The sequence below is a fragment of the Nerophis ophidion genome, linkage group LG11, assembly GCF_033978795.1.
Source record: "Nerophis ophidion isolate RoL-2023_Sa linkage group LG11, RoL_Noph_v1.0, whole genome shotgun sequence".
In the NCBI taxonomy this organism is placed as follows: Eukaryota; Metazoa; Chordata; class Actinopteri; order Syngnathiformes; family Syngnathidae; genus Nerophis; species Nerophis ophidion.
The window spans coordinates 66941025-66966701 of NC_084621.1; the positions used below are offsets into that span (position 1 = coordinate 66941025).

General features: G+C 43.0%; 1 protein-coding gene across 3 annotated transcripts in view; it reads left to right on the plus strand.

Moving 5' to 3' along the window:
* The window catches only part of LOC133562376 (intermembrane lipid transfer protein VPS13B-like), an 819661-nt gene that overhangs the window by 432625 nt on the left and 361359 nt on the right, over window positions 1-25677 (plus strand). For all 3 annotated transcript variants that reach the window (XM_061916536.1, XM_061916534.1, XM_061916535.1), the window contains exons 35-37: window positions 15348-15683; window positions 22732-23146; window positions 23260-23397. In XM_061916536.1, coding sequence (XP_061772520.1) covers window positions 15348-15683; window positions 22732-23146; window positions 23260-23397 — 889 coding nt within the window. The remainder of the gene's footprint in view (window positions 1-15347; window positions 15684-22731; window positions 23147-23259; window positions 23398-25677) is intronic.

The window sequence follows — 25677 nt, forward strand, 5'->3', positions numbered from 1 at the left end:
TTGAGCGCAGTTGGGTGTTCTAACAGGACAATGACCCCAAACACATGTCAAAAGTGGTAGAATTAAGGTTTTAGAATGGCCTTCCCAATTTCCTGACTTAAAAGTCAACCAGAAGCTTGTGGATGGCTACCAAAAGTGCTTTATTGCAGTGAAACTTGCCAAGGGACACGCAACCAAATATTAACATTGCTGTATGTATACTTTTGACCCAGCAGATATGCTCACATTTTCAGTAGACCCATAATACATTCATAAAAGAACCAAACTTCAATGTTTTTATGTGACCAACAATTATGTGCTCCAATTAGGGATGCACCGATTAATCGGTAACCGAATATATTCGGCCGAATACGGCAAAAAAAAAGCCACATTCGGCCTTCGGTGGAATGAGTTAAGAACAAGGCCGAATGGTGGCGTGTGACGCAATTTTTTGACGCGGTGACGCAATCAACCAACGTGCAGTGATGTTGGGATATGTTGTGTAGGCTACCTGTATAAGTGTATGAGGTTACAAGCATACACTTAATTGAGATTTGCTTGAGCCTTCTGTTTACATTATTAGCATATCTACTGTGGCTAAGCAGACTTTTGCTAAAAGGACAATAATTCATTTGTTGTGGGTTTATCCACTTTAATGCACTTTATTTTTTTTTTGGAATGCATGTTTCGGATGCACGGGCTTCACGGTGGCAGAGGGGTTAGTGCGTCTGCCTCACAATACGAAGGTCCTGCAGTCCTGGGTTCAAATCCAGGCTCGGGATCTTTCTGTGTGGAGTTTGCATGTTCTCCCCGTGACTGCGTGGGTTCCCTCCGGGTACTCCGGCTACCTCCCACTTCCAAAGACATGCACCTGGGGATAGGTTGATTGGCAACACTAAATTGGCCCTAGTGTGTGAATGTTGTCTGTCTATCTGTGTTGGCCCTGCGATGAGGTGGCCACTTGTCCAGGGTGTACCCCGCCTTCCGCCCGATTGTACCTGAGATAGGCGCCAGCGCCCCCCCGCAACCCCAAAAAGGGAATAAGCGGTAGAAAATGGATGGATGTTTTGTTTGAAGGCCTAATATAAATGAAAAACTTTGTGCTTTTTTTGAAAAGCAAAGGCTACTGGAATATTAAAAAAATGTCAATATTCAATAAAAAATTACTTTATTTGAAAAACATGTCTAAATATTTATTCTAGGCTATTTATGCAATATAAAAAAATTGTGAAAAACTGCATTCATTATTCGGTATTCAGCCTTCGGCCAAGCGTTTAAATTTTATTCGGCTTCGGCCACAAATTTTCATTTCGGTGCATCCCTAGTTCCAATCACTTTATCACAAAAAATAACAGTTGTAGAAAGTATTGGATAGTCAAGACAGCCATGACATTACGTTCTTTACAAGTGTATGTAAACTTTTGACCGCGACTGTATCGTGCACCCTAATACAAATATTTATTTGACGTTGAATTGATCAAAAGTCAGGACAATGTCCCAAGTCTAAGGAACTCAGTGACGATTTAAGAAGACACATATTTATAATGGGTTGTACTTGTATAGCGCTTTTCTACCTTCAAGGTACTCAAAGCGCTTTGACACTACTTCCACATTTACCCATTCACACACACATTCACACACTGATGGAGGGAGCTGCCATGCAAGGCGCCAACCAGCACTCATCAGGAGCAAGGGTGAAGTGTCTTGCTCAGGACACAACGGACGTGACGAGGTTGGTACTAGGTGGGATTTGAACCAGTGACCCTCGGGTTGCGCATTTGGAGTCCTTTGTAAAGCAGAGTGTCCTGAGAAACCTGTATGGCTTCGAAGTGGATTCATGTGAAATAACAGTGACCTATCAATCAATCAATCAATCAATGTTTATTTATATAGCCCCAAATCACAAATGTCTCAAAGGACTGCACAAATCATTACGACTACAACATCCTCGGAAGAACCCACAAAAGGGCAAGGAAAACTCACACCCAGTGGGCAGGGAGAATTCACATCCAGTGGGACGCCAGTGACAATGCTGACTATGAGAAACCTTGGAGAGGACCTCAGATGTGGGCAACCCCCCCTCTCTAGGGGACCGAAAGCAATGGATGTCGAGCGGGTCTAACATGATACTGTGAAAGTTCAATCCATAGTGGCTCCAACACAGCCGCGAGAGTTCAGTTCAAGCGGATCCAAGACAGCAGCGAGAGTCCCGTCCACAGGAAACCATCTCAAGCGGATCAGCAGCGTATGTCACTCGCTAAATTTACCATATTCTTCTGAGACCGTATGGGCTTTCTTATATCGGAAAACCTCCAGATTGTCACGTTCCGTGAGCGCTCAACCTGAATCACAACCTACTTTTGATTCATCTGGAAACACTCTAGTGCATACGTCTTATCCCGATGTAGAACGTATGTTGTCATATAACTCTGTAAACGGGTGGCATTTGGACGATGTGACATTTGCTTCCGCTTATTAGCCTTGTTCTAGCCGAGCCATTCTGAGTTACTTTGACAGAAATTGGGGTCACGCAGATGCGCACTGATATGATTGGCACCTGGGAGACTCATGCTTTCACACTTTGTGGATTATCCTCGGTTTTCCAGAGCGTTATGCCTAGAGACGCCGAGAAGCATGACATCATGATTGGCCAATGAATGTTGGGGGTTGCGTTGTACGTGTGTGCGTGTGTCATCACACATTCACAATCATGATCAACTCCAAGTCCAGTGAAAGATTACACCGGGATGTGGAAAACTGTGTTTCAGTGAAGCTATTATATAATGTCATCGAAAGTAATGGTTGGAAAAGGGGATTTCAGCTGGAAGCAGGCATGTAGCTGCACTGCATGTTTCTATCCAGGATCTATTGCCTCCTGTCAGGGAAGAAATTGGTGTAACGTTAAAGTTGACAGACTTCAGAACCATATGTCGGTAATACCTGCTCCCATTTTTCTAGGACTAATCATAGATCAGGGGCGCTCACACTTTTTCTGCAGGCGAGCTACTTTTCAATTGACCAAGTCGAGGAGATCTACCTCATTCCTATTTATAATTTATATTTATTTATTCATGAAAGAGACATTTTTGTTAACAAGTTAATGGTGTTTAATGATAATACAAGCATGTTTAACACACGTAGATTCCTTTCTTTCATGAAGACAAGAATATAAGTTGGTGTATTTGATTCTGATGACTTGCATTGATTGGAATTAGACAGTGGTGCTGATTAGATTAGATAGTAATTTATTTATTCCGTCAGGAGAGTTCCTTCAGGAAAATTACAATTTTCAGCACAATCCCATTCTAGATCAGACAAACATTACAGGGAGACAGAACAGGATCGCTGACGGGTCTGCCGGCTTCCAGCGCCCCTTACAAAAAAGATGACATACAGGTAAACAAGGGGGGGGAAAAGAATAGAAGATTAAAATAAAATAAAAATTAAAAAAAAAAAAAATTAAAAAAATCGGTCTTAGCCTGGGCCCTGAAGAAGGGGTGCAGACTGAGGCCAAGGGAAAAAAAACAACAACTCATAGCCATAGTACACATCCCTCTTACATGTGTGTAAGTGGGAAACATCAAACATCAAAGAACACAGAGGACATTAAAGACATTAAAGCAGCAGATACAACCAGACACTTCTACATACAGCTATGAATAAAAAGTAAAAGAAACATATCCACTGTGGTGGCCTCTGCGGTGTTCCACACCATCGTCCGCTGGGGTGGAGGGAGCATGGCCAGAGACAGGAGCAGACCCAACAAAGCAACCAAGACAGCCGACTCCAATCTCGGCCAGTGTCCAGTCCGCATGGATGAGCGAGGATAACGTCCGCATTTTCAAATGGAGGGAAAAAAAAAATTCCTCCTTTCTGTCCAATACCACATGAAAGTGGTTGGATTTGGCATCTCATTTGTCCAACTTGCATACTCGTTTTTAAACACTCTGTTATGAGAGTAGCATATGTGTGTGGCCCTTTAATGTCTGGCAGCAGGTGAGTGACGTCAGTGAGTGTGCGGGTGGGCAAGCAAGTGAGAAAGCGGTCGCTGAGGGCGGGGGAGAAATACATTGGCATCAAACTCCGTAGCTTGTGCACGCTAGCTTTCTGAGACTCTTATTTTGTTAGCACAGGCAGGATGAAACAGGTCTTTTATGGTGAAGACAGGAACTGTGCAGTCGGTCTTTAGAGTTTTGACAGTAGGTACGGAGTCTCTAGAAATAAAATGTGTTTCTCTGCGTCCGCCCTGTTAGTGATTTTTTTCTTAAATATGAGCTGGCAGCAGCCAGCGTCATCTCACAAGATCCTCGGGTGCCGAGAATGTCAAACAACTGACGAAAGTGAAGTCTTGGTATGATTGACGATTGCTCATTTTTATGTCTATTTTTTAATGCCTGGCTTGAGATCGACTGACACACCCTCCGAGATCGACCAGTCGATCGCGATCGACGTAATGCCCACCCCTGTTCTAGAGGGTCATTACTCAGTACAGAAATCTTCAGTGTGCACTTCAATCAATCAATCAATCAATGTATTTTATTTCGGCAATCTTCACATAAAACAAAGAACAACAACAAGAAAATAAAAAATAAAAAACACTCATTTGAGCAATGATTGAGCCGAAAGGGTGTAGGTTGAAGCCTCGCTTATATAAACCTACCCCATCACAACAAGAACAAGGTTCAAAATATATAAAATCTAAAACAAGCTTCACTTATATTACTTTTTTTTTAAACAATATATAAGCAACATATATGTAGCACACGTCTCATATACATAGTTTAACATTTAAATCAAACATATACATTTGTACACTTATATATATATATATATATTTTATATACACAATTTATTTAAATTCCATATAAAGTGGTAATATATGCATTTTAATATAACCTATATGTATAATTATGAAATCATAAATTGTATTTATGTACATATTATATATTATTGTCTTTCTAAAACAATGTTTGCTCTTCTTTCTTATATTTACGAATGATAAATGATTTAAAAAGCTTTTTAAACTGGTTTATGTTGGTGCTGTGTTTTATTTCATCCTTTAAACAGTTCCAATTTTAACCCCTGCTATTGTTATACTCATTCGTTTCTGCGTTGTTCTACAATATTGGATCTTAAAAAGTAGTTCTCCTCTTAAATTATAATTCCCTTCTCTTTGTAAAAATCTTCTCTGTAACCCTGTTGGAAGTAAATCTTTACTTGCTTTATAAATCATTTGGGCAGTCTTGAGTTGGATGAGATCTGGTAGTTTTAAATCAAATGTTTTTATAAATAATCCATTAGTGTGTTCTCGGGGTCCTGTGTTATGTATCAGTCTGATGGCCCTTTTTTGCATTAGATTAGATTAGATAGTACTTTATTTATTCCGTCAGGAGAGTTCCTTCAGGAAAATTACAATTTTCAGCACAATCCCATTCAAGATCAGACAAACATTAAAGGGAGACAGAACAGGATCGCTGACGGGTCTGCCGGCTTCCAGCGCCCCTTACAAAAAAAAGACGAGATACAGGTAAACAGGGGGGGGGAATAGAAGATAAAATAAAAATATCGGTCTTAGCCTGAGCCCTGGAGAGGGGGTGCAGACTGAGGCCAAGGGAAAAAAACAACTCATAGCCATAGTACACATCCCTCTAACATGTGTGTAAGAGGGAAACATCAAACATCAAAGAACACAGAGGACATTAAAGACATTAAAGCAGCAGATACAACCAGACACTTCTACATACAGCTATGAATAAAAAGTAAAAGAAACATATCCACTGTGGTGGCCTCTGCGGTGTTCCACGCCATCGTCCGCTGGGGTGGAGGGAGGATGGCCAGAGACAGGAGCAGACCCAACAAAGCAACCAGGACAGCAGACTCCACTCTCGGCCAGTGTCCAGTCCGCATTATTATGAATAGTGGTTGGATGTTCGTCCTGTATGTATTTCCCCAAACTTCTAGACAGTAACTCAAAGATGGTAAAACAAGTGTACAATAAAGAGTGTGTAATGTTTTTTGATTAACACTTGACATTGTTTCGATCAAACCCTGTTTTGGTGGATGTACTGATTGCATGCATTGGTTACAACCGTGTTTTCTCATTCTTACGCCCCCAATAGTGTTCCCCATATTCCACTTTGCACATCTAAATATAGACCAAGAATTTTGCTTAGGGGGGCACTCTCTTTGTGGTGGTGGTTAAAGAGAAGGTTGGGTATTTGCCATAATTGTAAATTGTAAGCTCATGAAGAGAGACAGGGGAGCATAAAGAGTTCTTGCAGTTTCTCCTGGCTCTCACTCGTTCCCCAGCTGCCGTGCAGCTTATTCGTCCCTTCCAACAAGGGCCCGCTTATTGAGTGGACGTTTTGACTGCACTGATACACTTTTCAAACAGCGCCACCTCCCCAGAAGTTTCACCTGTTTAACACAACACTCAGGGAGATCAGCTTAGACTCATTTCCCGCTCCTTCCTTGGAAAATCTTACTTTGTGACAGAAAAAGAAGTGCACACATCCTGTCCACATTAAGCGAGGGAAAAGATCTGGCAAGGCCCGTCCTGTGAAAGCCGGGCCGAAGAGAACAGAACAGACAGGCAGGCGTGCCGCAGCGTTTTATATGGCTCTTGTTCTTAGCCTTTGATGACACTGTTTAGTTTAGGAAATATCTAATAAGTCAAGTATTCTGTCTAATGTGCTGCCAGTGGGTTTACTGTTTGCCCGGAGGTCTTGAAATCCTATCTCTGACACAGCAATAATATACATTTAAAATTCCCATGGACCGGGTGGGAGGGAGTGATGTCGAGAGTGTGAGGGGGCAGCTGAGAGTAAATGTTGTAATGGCAACCATGTGCAGGTTTGATGAGATGGGTAGGACATAATGGGCCACACCTTGGAGACATTGGAAGCTATCTGTGTGTGTGTCTTATAGTCATTCATTCTGCAACCTAACGCAATTTGGGAAAATGGAGTAATTAGGCTGTAGTGTCCGTATGCCCGTTATTCCATCCATCCATCCATCATCTTCCGCTTATCCGAGGTCAGGTCGCAGGGGCAACAGCCTAAGCAGGGAACCCCAGACTTCCCTCTCCCCAACCACTTCGTCCAGCTCTTCCCGGGGGATCCCGAGGCGTTCCCAGGCCGGCCGGGAGACATAGTCTTCCCAACGTGTCCTGGGTCTTCCCCGTGGCCTCCTACCAGCTGGACGTGCCCTAAACACCTCCCTAGGGAGGCGTTCGGGTGGCATCCTGACCAGATGCCCGGACCACCTCATCTGGCTCCTCTCCATGTGGAGGAGCAGCGGCTTTACTTTGAGTTCCTCCCGGATGGCAGAGCTTCTCACCCTATCTCTAAGGGAGAGACCCGCCACACGGCGGAGGAAACTCATTTGGGCCGCTTGTACCCGTGATCTTATCCTTTCGGTCATGACCCAAAGCTCATGACCATAGGTGAGGATGGGAACGTAGATCGACCGGTAAATTGAGAGCTTTGCCTTCCGGCCCAGCTCCTTCTTCACCACAACAGATCGGTACAACGTCCGCATTACTGAAGACGCCGCACCGATCCGCCTGTCGATCTCACGATCCACTCTTCCCCCACTCGTGAACAAGACTCCTAGGTACTTGAACTCCTCCACTTGGGGCAGGGTCTCCTCCCCAACCTGGAGATGGCACTCCACCCTTTTCCGGGCGAGAACCATGGACTCGGACTTGGAGGTGCTGATTCTCATTCCGGTCGCTTCACACTCGGCTGCGAACCGATCCAGCGAGAGCTGAAGATCCCGGTCAGATGAAGCCATCAGGACCACATCATCTGCAAAAAGCAGAGACCTAATCCTGCGGTCACCAAACCGGAACCCCTCAACGCCTTGACTGCGCCTAGAAATTCTGTCCATAAAAGTTATGAACAGAATGGGTGACAAAGGACAGCCTTGGCGGAGTCCAACCCTCACTGGAAACGAGTCCGACTTACTGCCAGCAATGCGGACCAAGCTCTGACACTGATCATACAGGGATCGGACCGCCACAATAAGACAGTCCGATACCCCATACTCTCTGAGTATGGGGTATCGGATGCCCGTTAGCGTATTTTAATTATTTCATCTTCTGCTGGTTTTCTAACTTTTACTTCTTTACAAAGACATGAACAGTCCAGAAATATGATGGAAGGGTTCTTTTTACCATAAATAGACAGTATATATATATTTTTTTTCTGTATGTCTTGCAATGACACAACAATGAGATAATGAAGTAAAATAAAATCTTACTAATCCATCAATCCATCTTCTTCCGCTTATCCAAGGTCGGGTCGCGGGGGCAACAGCCTAAGCAGGGAAACCCAGACTTCCCTCTCCCCAGCCACTTCGTCTAGCTCTTCCCGGGGGATCCCGAGGCGTTCCCAGGCCAGCCGGGAGACATAGTCTTCCCAACGTGTCCTGGGTCTTCCCCGTGGCCTCCTACGGGAAGCTTTCGGGTGGCATCCTGACCAGATGCCCGAACCACCTCATCTGGCTCCTCTCGATGTGGAGGAGCAGCGGCTTTACTTTGAGTTCCTCCCGGAAGACAGAGCTACTCACCCTATCTCTAAGGGAGAGCCTCGCGAGTCGCCACCCGGCGGAGGAAACTAATTTTGGCCGCTTGTACCCGTGATATTGTCCTTTCGGTCATAACCCAAAGCCCATGACCATAGGTGAGGATGGGAACGTAGATCGACCGGTAAATCGAGAGCTTTGCCTTCCGGCTCAGCTCCTTCTTCACCACAACTGATCGATACAGCGTCCGCATTACTGAAGACGCCGCACCGATCCGCCTGTCGATCTCACGATCCACTCGTGAATAACAACAAGACTCCGAGGTAATTGAACTCCTCCACTTGGGGCAGGGTCTCCTCCCCAACCGGAGATGGTACTCCACCTTTTTCCGGGCGAAAACCATGAACTCGTTACTAAAATAACCTTCAATAAAGATGATTAACTAAGCTCAGTGGTCAGAGGGTTCATGGAGTTGGTCACCAGGAATTGCACACATCGCACACGGGATTTTGTTCCACTCCTCTTTACACCAACTCTACAAATCCTTAAGATTTTGCACTTTTGTGTGCTCTTGGGATCATAGTTGGCATCTTTCTGATTCTATACACGGCAAGTACTGTTGACACCATCGCGCTCAGACCTTGTCTGACTCATTCAGATCCAGTTCATTGACTTTAATTTTTTTTTCTGACTGTGGTCATATTTTACATGTATTAGCCGCACCGGACTATAAGGCTCAGCTATTGTAAATGTTTATTTACATACATTAATTATTTTTAAGTGGTGCCTGTAACACTGAAGTCAAACGACTGACAAAACAAAACAGAAGTTGTTGTCATGGACCACTGTCTGCGGAAGCTAGCTCTCCAATCAGCTAAACAGACTTAATACCTCCACGGTGACGCTTTGGTGAATTTACAAAACTGAAACGATACCAAAGAATGCCATTGTAAGTTAATTATACGGACATAGACACTTGTAAACAGCATGATTACATTACGACAGCACGTACAAATATGCAAGACAACGCCTCTAGACATCACATTCGGTTTAGTAAATATGAATTATTTTAGTTATATTGTAAAACTTACAATCATGAAGATTTTTTACATTTTTGTGTTCTTGGAATCATGGTTGGCATCTTTCTACTTCTATACACGGTAGAGATGTGCGGTTTGCGGTCTCATCCGCGGATCCGCGAGTCGGGCGGTTGACATGACGAAAAAATTGATTTTAATTAGAGTCGGGCGGGTGGCGGTTGAACCATCCGGACGCTATTATGCTCTTGAATGACTGCCGGCAGTCACCCAGATAATAAGTATTTAAGGCGTGCTATGAAGCCATTGGCTTTGTCGCCTTCTACAACATGTACGATCTGCTTGTCAGTCCAGCATCATGTTGTGTGTGGCTTCCGCAGCAAAACACACAACTGCAAGGCATACTGGATGACACAGAGTACACTAATGGTTGTGATATAAACAATTTTCAATCAATCAATCAATGTTTATTTATATAGCCCCAAATCACAAATGTCTCAAAGGACTGCACAAATCATTACGACTACAACATCCTCGGAAGAACCCACAAAAGATTTAACACTCTTAGTAATATGCGCCACACTGTGAAGCCACACCAATTAAGAACGACAAACACATTTCGGGAGAACATCCTCACAGTAACACAACATAAACGCAACACAACAAATACCCAGAATCCTTTGTATTCATGACAAAACCTAACTATTTTATACACCCCACTAGCAGCAAACCCCGCCACCTCGCCCCCTCCCCCGTGCGTCAGTAAGGTGGGCGGGGTTGGGGTTGCGGGGGTGTAAAATATATTCAGGCTGTGTCACAGATACAAAGGATTCTGGGTATTTGTTGTGTTGCGTTTATGTTGTGTTACTGTGAGGATGTTCTCCCGAAATGTGTTTGTCAATCTTGTATTGTGTGGCTTCACAGCGTGGCGCATATTAGTAAGTGTTAAAGTTGTTTATATCACAACCATCAGTGTACTCTGTATCACCCAGTATGCCTTTCAATCTTGTACGTGTGATCGCGGAAGCTGCACACAACAGGTTGCCGGACCAACAATCGGTTTGTACATGTTGAAGGTGTCTAAGGCAATGGATTCACAGCACGCCCATATTCTTGTCATCAGGATGACCGCTATTGGATAGTCGCGAGAACGTTAGCGGCTCCAATTGTCATCATTTCTCTGAGAAACAGGTTTAAATAGCTCTGTGAGTGGTAAAGGCGGCCGACCTCTGATATATTTCAGCGGGCCGTTGGCGGGCGGTTGCGTTTCTGATAAAATGTTGGTTCGTGTGGACGGCGGGTGGATGACGACTTTGGTGAAGCGGATGCGGATGATATAATGGCCTATCCGCACATCTCTAATACACGGCAAGTAGAGTTGACACCAAAGCGCTCAGACTTGGTCTGAGTCATTCAGATTCTGTTCATTGACTTTCATTTTTTGACTATGGTCCGTGTTCCCTCAGGACCGTTACCAGCTTTCTCTTTCTCATTTTTGTAAGAATGATCTTTACCCAACCAGATGAGATCTAAAATGGAGTTCCAGACTAAGAGAGATTGACTCTTGTGATTTTTTTTCCTTAAGACTAATTTGTTTGCTTCATGGGTACATCATCTGTTTCAATCCACCGAATACATATTAATTCATACGATTTGTTTCTTGTAGTTTTTAAACTGATAGTATGTTCTACCATAAACATATGGACTGTCCATATCTTTAAAAGAGGGCTACATTACAAAATCAGCAGGGGATGAAATAATTATTTCCCCCACTGTATCATCTGTCGCTGAAAGCCTTTTATAGCCACAATGGCTGGGACTCAACTGACATCTGGAGCCAAGTATACAATTTTGGGCTGCTTTATTCGTAATACCGCAGCCACTGCACAAAACAATTGGATTTTACTAGAGTGAAGCCTTTCTTTAAAGATATTTCCAATATTTCAAAATTATGTTTAAGACCACAAAAAAGGTCCCAGAGCAGGCCTTTAATGTTTTTGTGGCTATGCGATGCTCCCTTTCATTGGTCAATCTGTCCATGGTTTCAATCAACTCAGCTATTTGGTTTATGTCTTATTGTAAAGGATCAGCACAAAGGAACTATTTGCAAAGAGGAAAATTCACTAATACATTTTTATGTGATTCTCAGAGTTATCCTTTTTTGTATTGCCAGTAGATGTTAAGCCTCAATTTTCTTTTATTCGTGAGCTTATGGACTTGCTTTCATATTGTCCATGTGACTTAATGTTCTTTTAATTATGTTAGACAGGGGTGCCCACACTTTTTCTGCAGGCCAGCTACTTTTCAATTGACCAACTCGAGGGGATCTAGCTCATTTATATATATCATTTATATTTATTTATTTATGAAAGAGACATTTTTGTAAACAAGTTAAATGTGTTTAATGATAATACAAGCATGTGTAACACATATAGATGTCTTTCTTTCACAAAGACAAGAATATAAGTTGGTGTATTACCTGATTCTGATGACTTGCATTGATTGGAATCAGACAGTAATGATGATAACGCCCACATTTTCAAATGGAGGAGAAAAAAAGTTGTCCTTTCTGTACAATACCACATGAAAGTGGTTGGTTTTTGGCATCTAATTCATCCAGCTTCCATACACTTTACAAGAAAAACATTGGCGGCAAATTCCGTAGCTTGCTTGATTGACATTCACGGCACCCGAGGGTCTTGTGAGATGACGCTGGCTGCTGCCAGTTCATTATTATGAAAAAATGACAGAGAGGAAGGCGAGAAACACTTTTTATTTCAACAGACTCTCGCGCCGTACCTTCCGTCAAAACTCTAAAGGCCGACTGCACATTTCCTATCTTCACAATAAAAGCCCTGCTTCATGCTGCCTGCGCTAACAAAATAAGAGTCTCAGAAAGCTGGCGTGCACAAGTGATGTGCACGCCATCTTTCTGAGGGATCGCTTGTGCACGCCAGTTTTCCGAGACTCTGTATTTAGTTAGCGCAGGCAGCATAAAGCAGGGCTTTTATTGTGAAGATAGGAAATGTGCAGTCGGCCTTTAGAGTTTTGACGGAAGGTACGGCGCGAGAGTCTGTTGAAATAAAAAGTGTTTCTCGCCTTCCTCTCGGTCATATTTTCATAATAATGATCTTGCAGCAGCCAGCGTCATCTCACAAGACCCTCCGGTACCGTGAATGTCATTTAAGTGACGTCTTGGTGAAGATTGATGATCACTCATTTTTAGGTCTATTTTTTTTAAAAGCCTGGCTCGAGATCGACTGACACACCCCCCGCGGTCGACTGGTAGCTCGCGATCGACGTAATGGGCACCCCTGATGTTAGATGTCTGCACCTGTTGGAATCAACTAAAAACTTGGCTTAAAATGCATACAGTATTTTGAGCCTCGTTGGCCTGCATGCTTCTTTTAGAAGGAAATTGTGATCTTCTGGCTCTTATAGCCCAAACGCTGAAAGTCCTTGTGACACTTTTTAGTCCTTGTTACCATCAGTCGCTCTCTTTATCCCTTCTCATTGCATCAAACAGATGTTCACTCATACCCGGAAGTAGCTTCCTTATATCCGTTCACAGACCAATCGAGACACTTTAAAAGAAAACGCATGCCAACAAACCCAACAAAAAGGCATGAAATTACATTTTTAACCATAGTCACTTAAATAAAGCCTTCATATGAACTTTTATACAATTCCCTTTTATGAACTTAACTTATTCTGTTTGTAGAGAAATAAAACAAATTATAATTATTAGTCGCAACAGATACACAAAGGTATGCAGTAAAAATTTGAGTGTGATGTAAGCTTGGACCTTAAATCCTACCGAATAGATCTTAATCTTCTTACCTTTATGCGATTTTAAATTACCGGTATTGAAATCAGCCTCTTCCATTTTGAAAATGATGACAGGGGAAGTGTCACTCGTGACGTCACGAGTTTGACCAGGCGGTAATACTAAGCATGCGCTAATTATTTTGGGAAGCGAGTTGGACCCGGCAGTAATTCAAGCCAGGTGCATACTACATGCCCCGCGGCAATTCAAGGAAATACGGTATATTAGCCGCACCGGACTGCCTCAGATACTGTATATACTGGTACAAAATATTTTGTAAATGTTTATTTAGATACCTTAATTGTTTCCAAACGGTGCCTGTCACACGGCAGTAAAACAACTGATACAACAAAACAGAAGTTATTTTCATGAACCCACTGCCTGCGGAAGCCAGCTCTTCAATCTGCTGAAAAGACTCAATAATTCCACGATGACGCGTTGATGAATTTACAAAACTGAAACAATACAAAATGATGCCATTGTAAGTTAATTATAAAAACACAGACACTTGTAAACATGTTAGCATATTTGCTAACGCTTACAATGCTTGCTTGATTACATTACGATAGCAGGTACAAATATGCAAGACGGACGTTTTAGAAAAATCTGAATTATTTTAGTTATAATGTAAAACTTGCAAACGTTGCTTGGAGTGATAAATGAAGAATTATTTTGTGCACAATGCTATGGATGGTTACACTTCCGGTTCAAGGCACGAAACAGAAAGTACATTTCAACTAATAGCACCTGCAGTGAACAAATGTGTCCAAAAGATGGTGCCATAGCACAAACAATAACACACATTTTAAGTGTCTCTGTCCGTGTTAATGAAAACTATTTGTTGAATACATAACATTATGGCCGTTAGTAAGAAAAAAATCCATAAATTAGCCGCACTGTTTTATAAGCCGCAATGTTCAAGGCATGGGGAAAAAAGTAGCCTTGAGTAGTCCGGAAAATACGGTACACACTTTTTTCTGATATCGATCTTGTCTATTGCTGCTTAATCTAAATGAGGCAACGGCATTATAGTCTTTCAGCTGCTTTATTTTATACAATTCTATAAGTCATGTATATTAATTATATTATAATTATAATTATATTATACCTCCAAGTCCGAGTCCATGGTTCTCACCCGGAAAAAGGTGGAGTGCCATCTTCGGGTTGGGGAGGAGACCCTGCCCCAAGTGGAGGAGTTCAAGTACCTAGGAGTCTTGTTCACGAGTGAGGGAAGAGTGGATCGTGAGATCGACAGGCGCCGTCTTCAGTAATGCGGACGTTGTACCGATCCGTTGTGGTGAAGAAGGAGCTGAGCCGGAAGGCAAAGCTCTCAATTTACTGGTCGATCTACATTCCCATCCTCACCTATGGTCATGAGCTTTGGGTCATGACTGAAAGGATAAGATCACGGGTACAAGCGGCCGAAATGAGTTTCCTCCGCCGTGTGGCGGGTCTCTCCCTTAGAGATAGGGTGAGAAGCTCTGCCATCCGGGAGGAACTCAAAGTAAAGCCGCTGCTCCTCCACATCGAGAGGAGCCAGATGAGGTGGTTCGGGCATCTGGTCAGGATGCCACCCAAACGCCTCCCTAGGGAGGTGTTTAGGGCACGTCCAACCGGTAGGAGGCCACGGGGAAGACCCAGGACACGTTGGGAAGACTATGTCTCCCGGCTGGCCTGGGAACGCCTCGGGATCCCCCGGGAAGAGCTAGACGAAGTGGCTGGGGAGAGGGAAGTCTGGGTTTCCCTGCTTAGGCTGTTGCCCCCGCGACCCGACCTCGGATAAGCGGAAGATGATGGATGATGGATGTATATTAATTTAAAAAACTGTTTGTTTTTTAACAAATTTTACTTTCCCACCCTGCTCGCATTGTATCTTAGTTAATATTTGCTGTCGTTTCTTTTAGGTTTTGTATAGACATTGTCAGAACTTAAAAACCCCCAACAAGTCATTTGTGTCCTTTTTTTGCACTTTTTTGCAGATGCATCAACGTGAGCAGAAATATGGCAGTCGAGGCTCTTTGTCAGGCATCGACTCTTCGTCTCGTCACAGCGCGACCGGACAAGACAGCGGATTCGGCAGTGATAGCGCTCGCATCCGTATCATCCAGATCGAGCACCAGAGCGGGACCAGTCACCACTGCATAGCGAGACCCTCACACAAGTCCACTATTACCAAAAACCTCAACTTTATCCCCTTCGACATCTTTCTTACTGCTAGTAGAGTTTCCGTCATGGCCTATGCTTGCTCGAGTCCCCCCAAACTCCAGTCGTCGTCTTCAGACAGCAAACATGACAAGAAAGAGCCCGAGGAAAAGGTAAGCCTGGAAAGCTGTAAATGAAGAAAGTCGTCATTTCAGGCAGTCATGTTTGGAATTGATAACATATATGAGTCAGTTGATAATCTGTGGTATTCTTTTTTTATTAGCTTGTTTTTGTAAACAACGCCCACCCACACCGGGGCTGCTAATCACGTGCTGAATCTTTCTTAAAAGTGATTAGAATATTTTATCTTTTTCATTTATTTTAAGACAATAGTAGTGTTTTATCGATACTTTTTATATAGAATGGAATAGAATTGAATAGAAAGTACTTTATTGATCCCTGGGGTAAAATCAGCACCACAGTTCGCTCACAATAAACAATAATAACAATAAATTAAAGCTGCAAGCAGCGTTGGTCTGGTCCGCCTTTGGCTGCTGGCCCCGAGACCCACAGCCGGATAAGCGTTAGAAGACGCCTTGGAGCCACTATTTTGAGAATCTAATGCATTGTGAAAGTAATGCAGTTGTTGTATTGAAGTGAAAATATCAAACTTCCTGTTGATTTTTGCTAAAGTATGTTAATTATTAAAATGTAGGTCTAAGTGAGACCTACATAGTGTTTTTGTTTCATGTCCCTCTGACATTCCTACCGGAAGTTACAAGCAGTTTTGTCTGTGTTTTCTTCATAGGGGCAGTTTGTCCGTGTTGTATTCCTAGGGGGGCGGTAGAGCGCAATTCTGAGTTTTGAGGTTAGGTTTTTTCATCAGATCGCAATTTTTGCCAGCCCTGATGTGTGTGTCAAGTTTGGTGAGTTTAGAAGCATTTTAAGGGGGTCAAATAACAGCTCAAAGAGGCAAAAAGGACATTTTTTAGGAGACTTTGCACAGGGGTTCTTTGAAGGCGCGTAAAATCAAAACCTGAGAACTTATCAAAACTCTGTTCTATACTTTTATCAGAAGGGTTCAATCCCTCTCCTGTGCGAGTTTGAAGCCAAAACAACAAACGCACTCAGAGGAGATAATGTTTGAAGAAAGGTGACCGGTTTTAACATAACTTTTGTTTTGAAGGGGGGATTGCAAACTTCCTGTTGATTTTTGTTGGGGGTTGTCGATCTATGAAATGTAGGTCTAAGCGAGACCTACATAGAGGTTTTTGTTTCATGTCTCTCTGACATTCTTACCGGAAGTTACAAGTAGTTTTGTCTGTGTTTTTTTCCTAGGAGCAGTTTTTTCTGTGTTTTATTAAAAAATAGCGCTAGAGCGCAATTTTGAGTTTTGGGGTTTGTTTTTTTCATTAGATCGCAATATTCGCCAGTCCTTATGTGTGCGCCAAGTTTGGTGACTTTTGAAGCATTTTAAGGGGGTCAAATTACAGCGCAAAGAGGCAAAAATTGCATTTTTTGCGAACATTTTATTTTGAAGGGGTTTTTGCCAACTTCCTGTAGATTTTTGCTGAAAGAAGTGAGCGTATGAAAATTGGGTCTAAGTCAGACCTACATAGGAGTTTTTGTGTCATGTCGCTATGACATTCCTAACAGAAGTTACATGCAGTTTTGTCTGTAATGTTTTCCTAGGGGGCGCTAGAGCGCAATTTTCATTTTGGGGGATTGGTTGCATAATATGTTGGGAAAGTTTGCTATACCGACGTGTGTGTCAAATTTGCTGAGTTTTAGAGCATGTTAAGGGGGTCAAATTACAGCGCGTAGGTGCGGAATAATAATAAAACACAGCAGTTTCAATAGGGTCCTTGGCCCATGGGCCTGCGGACCCTAATAATATATGACATATATTACATATAATATATGAGTAGTATAAATATATTCTACATGTATTCTACATTTAAGTGCAGTCAAGGAACATATGCATTATACAGTCTGATGGCTGTCGGTATGAAGGACCTCTTGAGTCGTTCCGTGTTACATTTAGGGAGTCTGAGCCTTCCACTGGACGTGCTCATTCTCTCTGCAAGGTCCGAGTGTAGTGGGTGGGAGGTGTTGTCCATAATGTCTAGGAGTTTTGCTAGACTTTTCCTCTCTGACACCACCGCCAGAGAGTCCAGCTCCACGCCCACCACATTACTGGCCTTCTCTACCAACTTGTCCAGTCTGTTTGCGTCCCTCACTTTCAGCCCGCTGCCCCAACGTACCAGAAAGCGCTCGCCGCCACCGACTCGCAGAACATCTTCAATATATTTATTACAGACGTTGAAGGATTCTAGCCTCCTCTTGTAGAGGGCCTCAGCATGTTTTGACCCATTCAGCTTGTTGTCCATGTGTACTCCGAGGTATTTATAATCCTCAACCATGTCCACATCCTCCCCCCTGATGGAAACAGGGGTCGCCGGAGTACTCCTCCTCCTCCTTCCCAGGTCCACAACCAGCTCCTTGGTCTTCGTCACATTGAGCTGGAGGTGGTTCTTTCCACACCATGTGACAAAGTCCTCCGCCAGTGCCCTGTATTCCTCATCATCACCATCCTCAATGCACCCCACTATCGCAGAGTCATCAGAAAACTTCTGAAGGTGGCAGGACTCTGATTGATAGTGGAAATGGGTGGTGTAAATGGTGAAGAGGAAGGGGGAGAGGACTGTGCCTTGCGGGGCTCCAGTGTTGCTGACCAGACTGTCAGACACACAGTCCTGCAGTCGAACGTACTTTGGTCTGTCAGTCAGGTAATCTACACCCAGGACACCAAGGGGGCCACCACCTGGATCTTCTCCAACTTCACACCCAGTAGCCCAGGCCGTATAGTATTGAAAATATACCGTATTTCCTAGAATTGCCGCAGGGCATATAGTATGCGCCTGCCTTGAATTACTGCCGGGTAAAACTCGCTTCGCAAAATAATTAGCGCATGCTTAGTGTTACCGCCTGGTCAAACTCGTGACGTCACGAGTGACACTTCCCCTGTCATCATTTTCAAAATAAAGGAGGCTGCTTTCATCCATCCATCCATCTTCTTCCACTTATCCGAGGTCGGGTCGCGGGGGCAACAGCCTAAGCAGGGAAACCCAGACTTCCCTCTCCCCAGCCACTTCGTCTAGCTCTTCCCAGGGGATCCCGAGGCGTTCCCAGGCCAGCCGGGAGACATAGTCTTCCCAACGTGTCCTGGGTCTTCCCCGTGGCCTCCTACCGGTTGGACGTGCCCTAAACACCTCCCTAGGGAGGCGTTCGGGTGGCATCCTGACCAGATGCCCGAACCACCTCATCTGGCTCCTCTCCATGTGGAGGAGCAGCGGCTTTACTTTGAGTTCCTCCCGGATGGCAGAGCTTCTCACCCTATCTCTAAGGGAGAGCCCCGCCACACGGCGGAGGAAACTCATTTGGGCCGCTTGTACCCGTGATCTTATCCTTTCGGTCATGACTCAAAGCTCATGACCATAGGTGAGGATGGGAACGTAGATCGACCGGTAAATTGAGAGCGTTGCCTTCCGGCTCAGCTCCTTCTTCACCACAACGGATCGATACAACGTCCGCATTACTGAAGACGCCGCACCGATCCGCCTGTCGATCTCACGATCCACTCTTCCCCCACTCGTGAACAAGACTCCTAAGTACTTGAACTCCTCCACTTGGGGCAGGGTCTCCTCCCCAACCCGGAGATGGCACTCCACCCTTTTCCGGGAGAGAACCATGGACTCAGATTTGGAGGTGCTGATTCTCATTCCGGTCACTTCACACTCGGCTGCGAACCGATCCAGTGAGAGCTGAAGATCCCGGTCAGATGAAGCCATCAGGACCACATCGTCTGCAAAAAGCAGAGACCTAATCCTGCGGTCACCAAACCGGAACCCCTTAATGCCTTGACTGCGCCTAGAAATTCTGTCCATAAAAGTTATGAACAGAATCGGTGACAAAGGGCAACCTTGGCGGAGTCCAACCCTCACTGGAAACGTGTCTGACTTACTGCCAGCAATGCGGACCAAGCTCTGACACTGATCGTACAGGGATCGGACTGAGGCTGATTTCAATACCGGTAATTTGAAATCGCATAAAGGTAAGAAGATTAAGAGCTATTCAGTAGGATTTAAGGTCCAAGCTTACGTCACACTCAAATTTTTTACTGCATGCCTTTGGTAAGTGCCGGAGTGAGAAGAGGTTTTAAAATAATTAGCGCATGCTTACTTTTACCGCATGCCTTTGGTAAGCACAGGAATGAGAAGTGGTTTTGAATTAGCGCCCCGGCAGCAATTCAAGGAAATACAGAAACTCCCGTTTTTAGCTAAGGATGTACCTTGTGAGATTTTTAGCGTTGCTCTTTCGTCCCAAATATGTTATTGGTGTATTTACACTCATCCATGTGCAATGTTAGCAATAGAAAGATTGGTTGCATGCGGAGAGCTGCATGTCTGTATTAGGCCGACGTAAACATCAGTTACCTAAACAAATGACCATAATGTCAAACGTGTTACAAATCAAGTTAACACATAAACATTGACAGTAAAATGTTAAACAGTTCCTGCAGCCATGTAAACGGTTGATTTTGTGTCGTAGTTTATGTCCAGTGACCATTTCGGCCTTGTCTCAGTTTGTTGCATTGTTTCCAAATCATTTGTAATTGTGGAAAGAGCTGTGAATTTAATATGGAAAAGAAATGTTGCTATTTTTGTTCAACCTAAAAAAAAAAAAATTTGCAAACAAAAATAGGGATTTGAAATTTAAAGGCCTACTGAAATGAGATTTTCTTATTTAAACGGGGATAGCAGGTCCATTCTATGTGTCATACTTGATCATTTCGAGATATTGCCATATATTTGCTGAAAGGATTTAGTAGAGAACATCGACGATAAAGTTTGCAACTTTTGGTCGCTAATAAAAAAGCCTTGCCTGTACCGGAAGTAGCAGACGATGACGTCACCCGTGAGAGGACTCCTCACATCCTCACATTGTTTGTCCTCCAACAAAATAAGGTATTCGGACCGAGAAAACGACAATTTCTCCATTAATTTGAGTGAGGATGAAAGATTTGTGGCTGAGGATATTGATAGCGAAGGACTACAAAAAAATTAATAAATAAATAAAGTAATAAAAAAAAAAGGCGATTGCATTGTGAGCGATTCAGACGTTTTTAGACACATTTACTAGGATAATTCTGGAAGATCCCTTTGTCATGAGAAAGGGACGTTTATGTCATGAAAAAGGGAGGTTTTTGTGGTTGGTGCACTATTTGTAAGTGTATATTGTGTTTTTTATGTTGATTTAATAAAAATAAAAAAAAAAAAATAAAAAAAAAAATATATATATATATATATTTTTTTTATAAAAAATTCTTCTGCGGCCCGGTACCAATCGGGCCGCGGCCCGGTGGTTGGGGACCACTGGTCTACATAACATGTAATGGTGGTGCTTTGGTCCAAATTCTGCATAGATTGTTTTACAGACCATCTTCAGGCCGCACTCTGATAGTCTCTTCAGAATGCGCCGTTTTATGGGCGGTCTTATTTACGTGCTGGGGTCCTAGAGGCCAAGCCCTCTTTGACCCCATCAGCCATATTGTAGTTGTTAGTGCTTCCATATCGAGTCTACTGACGGATGTAAATTGGAATTATACGCTGCTATAGGGGAGGATTTTAGCAGCCAGTCTCACTTTTTTTTTTTTTTTTTTCCCCCTTGGCCTCAGTCTGCACCCCCTCTCCAAGGCCCAGGCTAAGACCGATTTTTTTTTTTTTCATTTTAATCTTCTATTTCCCCCCCCCCCTTGTTTACCTGTATCTCATCTTTTTTTGTAAGGGGCGCTGGAAGCCGGCAGACCCGTCAGCGATCCTGTTCTGTCTCCCTGTAATGTTTGTCTGATCTTGAATGGGATTGTGCTGAAAATTGTAATTTTCCTGAAGGAACTCTCATGACGGAATGAATAAAGTACTATCTAATCTAATCTAATAAGAAGATAGAGGAAAAAGAAGGAACTTATTGACTGCAACTTTAGACTACAACTGAATAAAAATGGCGGACTCGGGCAGCGCTCCAAGCCATACACTGTAATAATATCCATCCATCCATTTTCTGACGCTTATTCCCGTTCGGGGTCGCGGGGGGCGCTGGCGCCTATCTCAGCTACAATCGGGCGGAAGGCGGGGTACACCCTGGACAAGTCGCCACCTCATCGCAGGGCCAACACAGATAGACAGACAACATTCACACACTAGGGACCATTTAGTGTTGCCAATCAACCTATCCCCAGGTGCATGTCTTTGGAAGTGGGAGGAAGCCGGAATACCCTGAGGGAACCCACGCAGTCACGGGGAGAACATGCAAACTCCACACAGAAAGATCCCGAGCCTGGATTTGAACCCAGGACTGCAGGACCTTCGTATTGTGAGGCAGACGCACTAACCCCTCTTCCACCGTGAAGCCCCTGTAAAAATATATACTACTATAACATTTGCAACCAACATGTATTTTTAACTAAAACCGATTTATAACTCAAATAAAGATTTGCAAACATAAAAATGTACATCAAAAAACGATTCATAACCCATAAAGTAATTCCCAAACCAAAAAACAGTTTTTAACCAAATAAAAGATTTGCAACCAAAGAAATTACATAAAAAAAATTGCTCCCAAATACAATATGCAACCAAAAAAAAAAGATTTGGAACCAAAGACAAGATTTGCAACCAAAACTTTTTTTGTTTGGTCCATAAAAAAAACACACATTTCTTTCTGTTATTAAATGGATGACATATGGTCGTGACTGCGGACAACTTCTGCCCTCAAAATAATTGCAGGGAAAACACCAAAGACCAAGGCTGGGCGATACTAACAAATAAAACGGCTTCTGACTTATTGTTCAGAGCATGACCCGCCTACAAGATTGAAGTTGAGTTGTGATTATGGATCCAAACTCCTGCAGTGAACGTTCAGAACGTTCCAAAGATAGAATGTATGAGCGTTTTATTCGTTTTATCCCGTTTGGAACGAACAGCGAACAGTTCAGGCACAATGACTGATGATAAATGATCCGTGGATTGGAATGAGAGGATAAGTAGGCCCGAACCACTGAGTTGGAAATGATGTTTTGATGCAACAACTGTGTTTTTCTCAATCTTATTTAAAATGATGAACTACACCAGTAATATAATAAGCCTTCTCCACACTCTTCAGGTGGGAAAGAGTGCTCTCAACCAGCCTGAAACCCTGTCCGAGTCTCATCCTGCCTCAACATTGGCGTCTCCTGGCCCTGATCCTGCTGCCCCAGTTACACTAACAGACCTGACTGCTGAGGACATCCTTAACTGCAATGTCTCCCAACCAGCCTCTCCACTGCTGAGAGGAAGTCTGCTCTCCCTAAACTCCCTGCCAACCCCCAGCCGCTCCTCAGCTCGCCAAGCGCTGGGGGTGACAATTGTAAGGCAGCCCGGGAGAAGAGGGGCCCCAGACCAGGTGCTGGAACCGCTGCTGTATCTGCAGGTGATGCAACCTTCTGCTCTGCTCAGTTGCCACCATCGCAAGCAGAAAATTGAGTTGTCTGTGTTTGACGTGGCTTTACGAGGAGTGGCTTCAGACTACAAGTGCCTAGGTATGAAGAAGTCCAAGAGTGGCGCCATGGTTGGAAAAATGATTACCGCATGTGACTTCTAACAATTGACCTTTTGTTCCTGCTCTATATTTCTGTTGTCTGTTTCTGTCCAGACCAAGGGAAGACTTTGCCCGAAACTCTGGATTACAATGTATTCTGGCTCCAAACAGCAGCTGGGGAAGTGGACAGTGAAACCGGCATCCCTCCACCTCTGCTGTGCCTCCAGATTAAAGATTTCTTCAATGGACCAGGTACAGATTGTCAATGCAAATGCAGCTATTGATAAACAAATATTAAATTTATTATTTATTAGGGCTGGGCAACGATTAAAAATTTTAATCGAAGTTAATCACACTATTTCTCTGATTAATCGCGATTAACTGCATTGTATACGCAAAGCCCAATAATGAATTCAAAAGTAGTGTGTAGTGCACCTTTATTGGAATATTCTCCCACATGAACAAAAGCGCCAAAACATTTGTTGTGCAAACACAATTTAAATCAGTCCTTGTTAAACAGTAGCAGTTAAAAAGCATATTTTATGACAATCAACTCAAAAAATGTAAATACAAACATTTAAGCTTATTGCCACTGCCAGGGTATTTAAGTTATCCTGTTTGTTATGGAAAATAAATATAATCTACATACAAATCTCTGAGCCACAATCATAACATCTGAACAGGCAATTTCTGAGGTAACAGCAGACATTTTTTTTTTATCAGGGTCTTATGTTTAAAAAACCTATATTATAGGTAGTGGGCTGTTTTAGGGATTTTTTGATCAAATTATCCGTAGTAGCAATATTAATAATGTTGTGTTTATTCTGCGTAGTGCACTTAAAATAATTATGACCATATCTAGGAATTGATATGATGGGAATTTTCCGATTGTTTGCTTGGTGCTTTGATAAACTGAAGGCATCATATACATGGTACTATATTGTGATGTTATGAGCCAGGGAAAAAAGAACTACCCTACCCAGCATGCAACAGGAGTGAGGAGCATGCGCGGTAGCCCGGTATAGGTTGTGTCGCCATGACTACATCTTATATGTTGTGATATGCACGCTCTGAAAGCAAACGTTAAGAACTCAGCCAACACTCCTGGTCTGCATTATTCATAAATAGACAGACAACACATATACTCCGCTGCTTCACAGGCCGCTGGATGTAGCCGGCAAAGTATTCCCATGCTAGCTAGCCGCTCTAGCAAGCACGCCTCATTCAGTCCAAAACGGCCCGATCTATCCACATTCAGAATTGTCTGGCGGTCGTAAGTGATCCCGGAGTGACCACGCTGTAAGCCAGCCATGAAATTTGCAGAATTGTCCGGTATTTTTGCCAAATGTTCCATCTTTACCAAGAGCCCTTCGAAGCCGAAGCTTATACGGGCGATGCCATCTTGTTAAGAAAAGGCGTTAACAAAATAAAAGCATGTAAACAACATACGCAAATGTGCGATAAAATAATTGTCGGCGTTAATAGATTGATGAGTTAACTCGTAATTAACGCATTAATTTGCCCACCCCTAATATATATATATATATATATATATATATATATATATATATATATATATATATATATATATATATATAGATGTGCTTACACATACAAACATACATAAATCCACACATATATATGTATATTGATGTATGTATATGTATATAAATGTTTGTGTATATATATATATATATATATATATATATATATATATATATATGTATGCATATGTATTTGTATGTGTATTTGTATATATGTATATATGGTGGTGCATTAATTTTACAAACACATCACAACATCACTGATTACTACTCTCTGCAGACTTAATGAGAACCAACAGACATAACGAAAAAATACTTACTGTACAATGTCTGCTCTCATTGAGATGCTTACTGTTAGGATGTTGATGTATTCCTGGGTTACACTTGTATAGCGCTTTTCTACCTTTTTCAAGGAACTCCAAAGCGCTTTGACACTATTTCCACATTCACCCATTCACACACACATTCACACACTGATGGCGGGAGCTGCCATGCAAGGCGCTAACCAGGAGCCATCAGGAGCAAAGGTGAAGTGTCTTGCTCAAGGACACAACGGATGTGACTAGGATTGTAGAAAGTGGGGATTGAACCTGTAACCCTCAGATTGCTGGCACGCCTACTCTCCCAAGTTCACCATGCCATCCCCGTTTGGATGTAGATCGACTCATAATCAAAGAAAGAAAAGGCTGTGGACCAAGCGTCTTTTCGGGTCTTTTTAGCCTTCTCCATGTCTAAATTAGATGACAAAGTGTACCGACTTGTCAGTTTATGTCCACATCATTTTACTATCTACCTGAGAGGCATGATTCATCATCTGGAATACACTTTCAAGAGCTTCAAGGCGAGAAAGCGGTTCACCAGCTGATAATGTCAGTATAGCAGCATGAGGAAGTTGCCTTTGTGATCAATGCACCGCTAAATGTAGGTCCTTAATGTTAACACTTATAATAACAATATCGCTAATATATGGATAATATTCACGTCACAC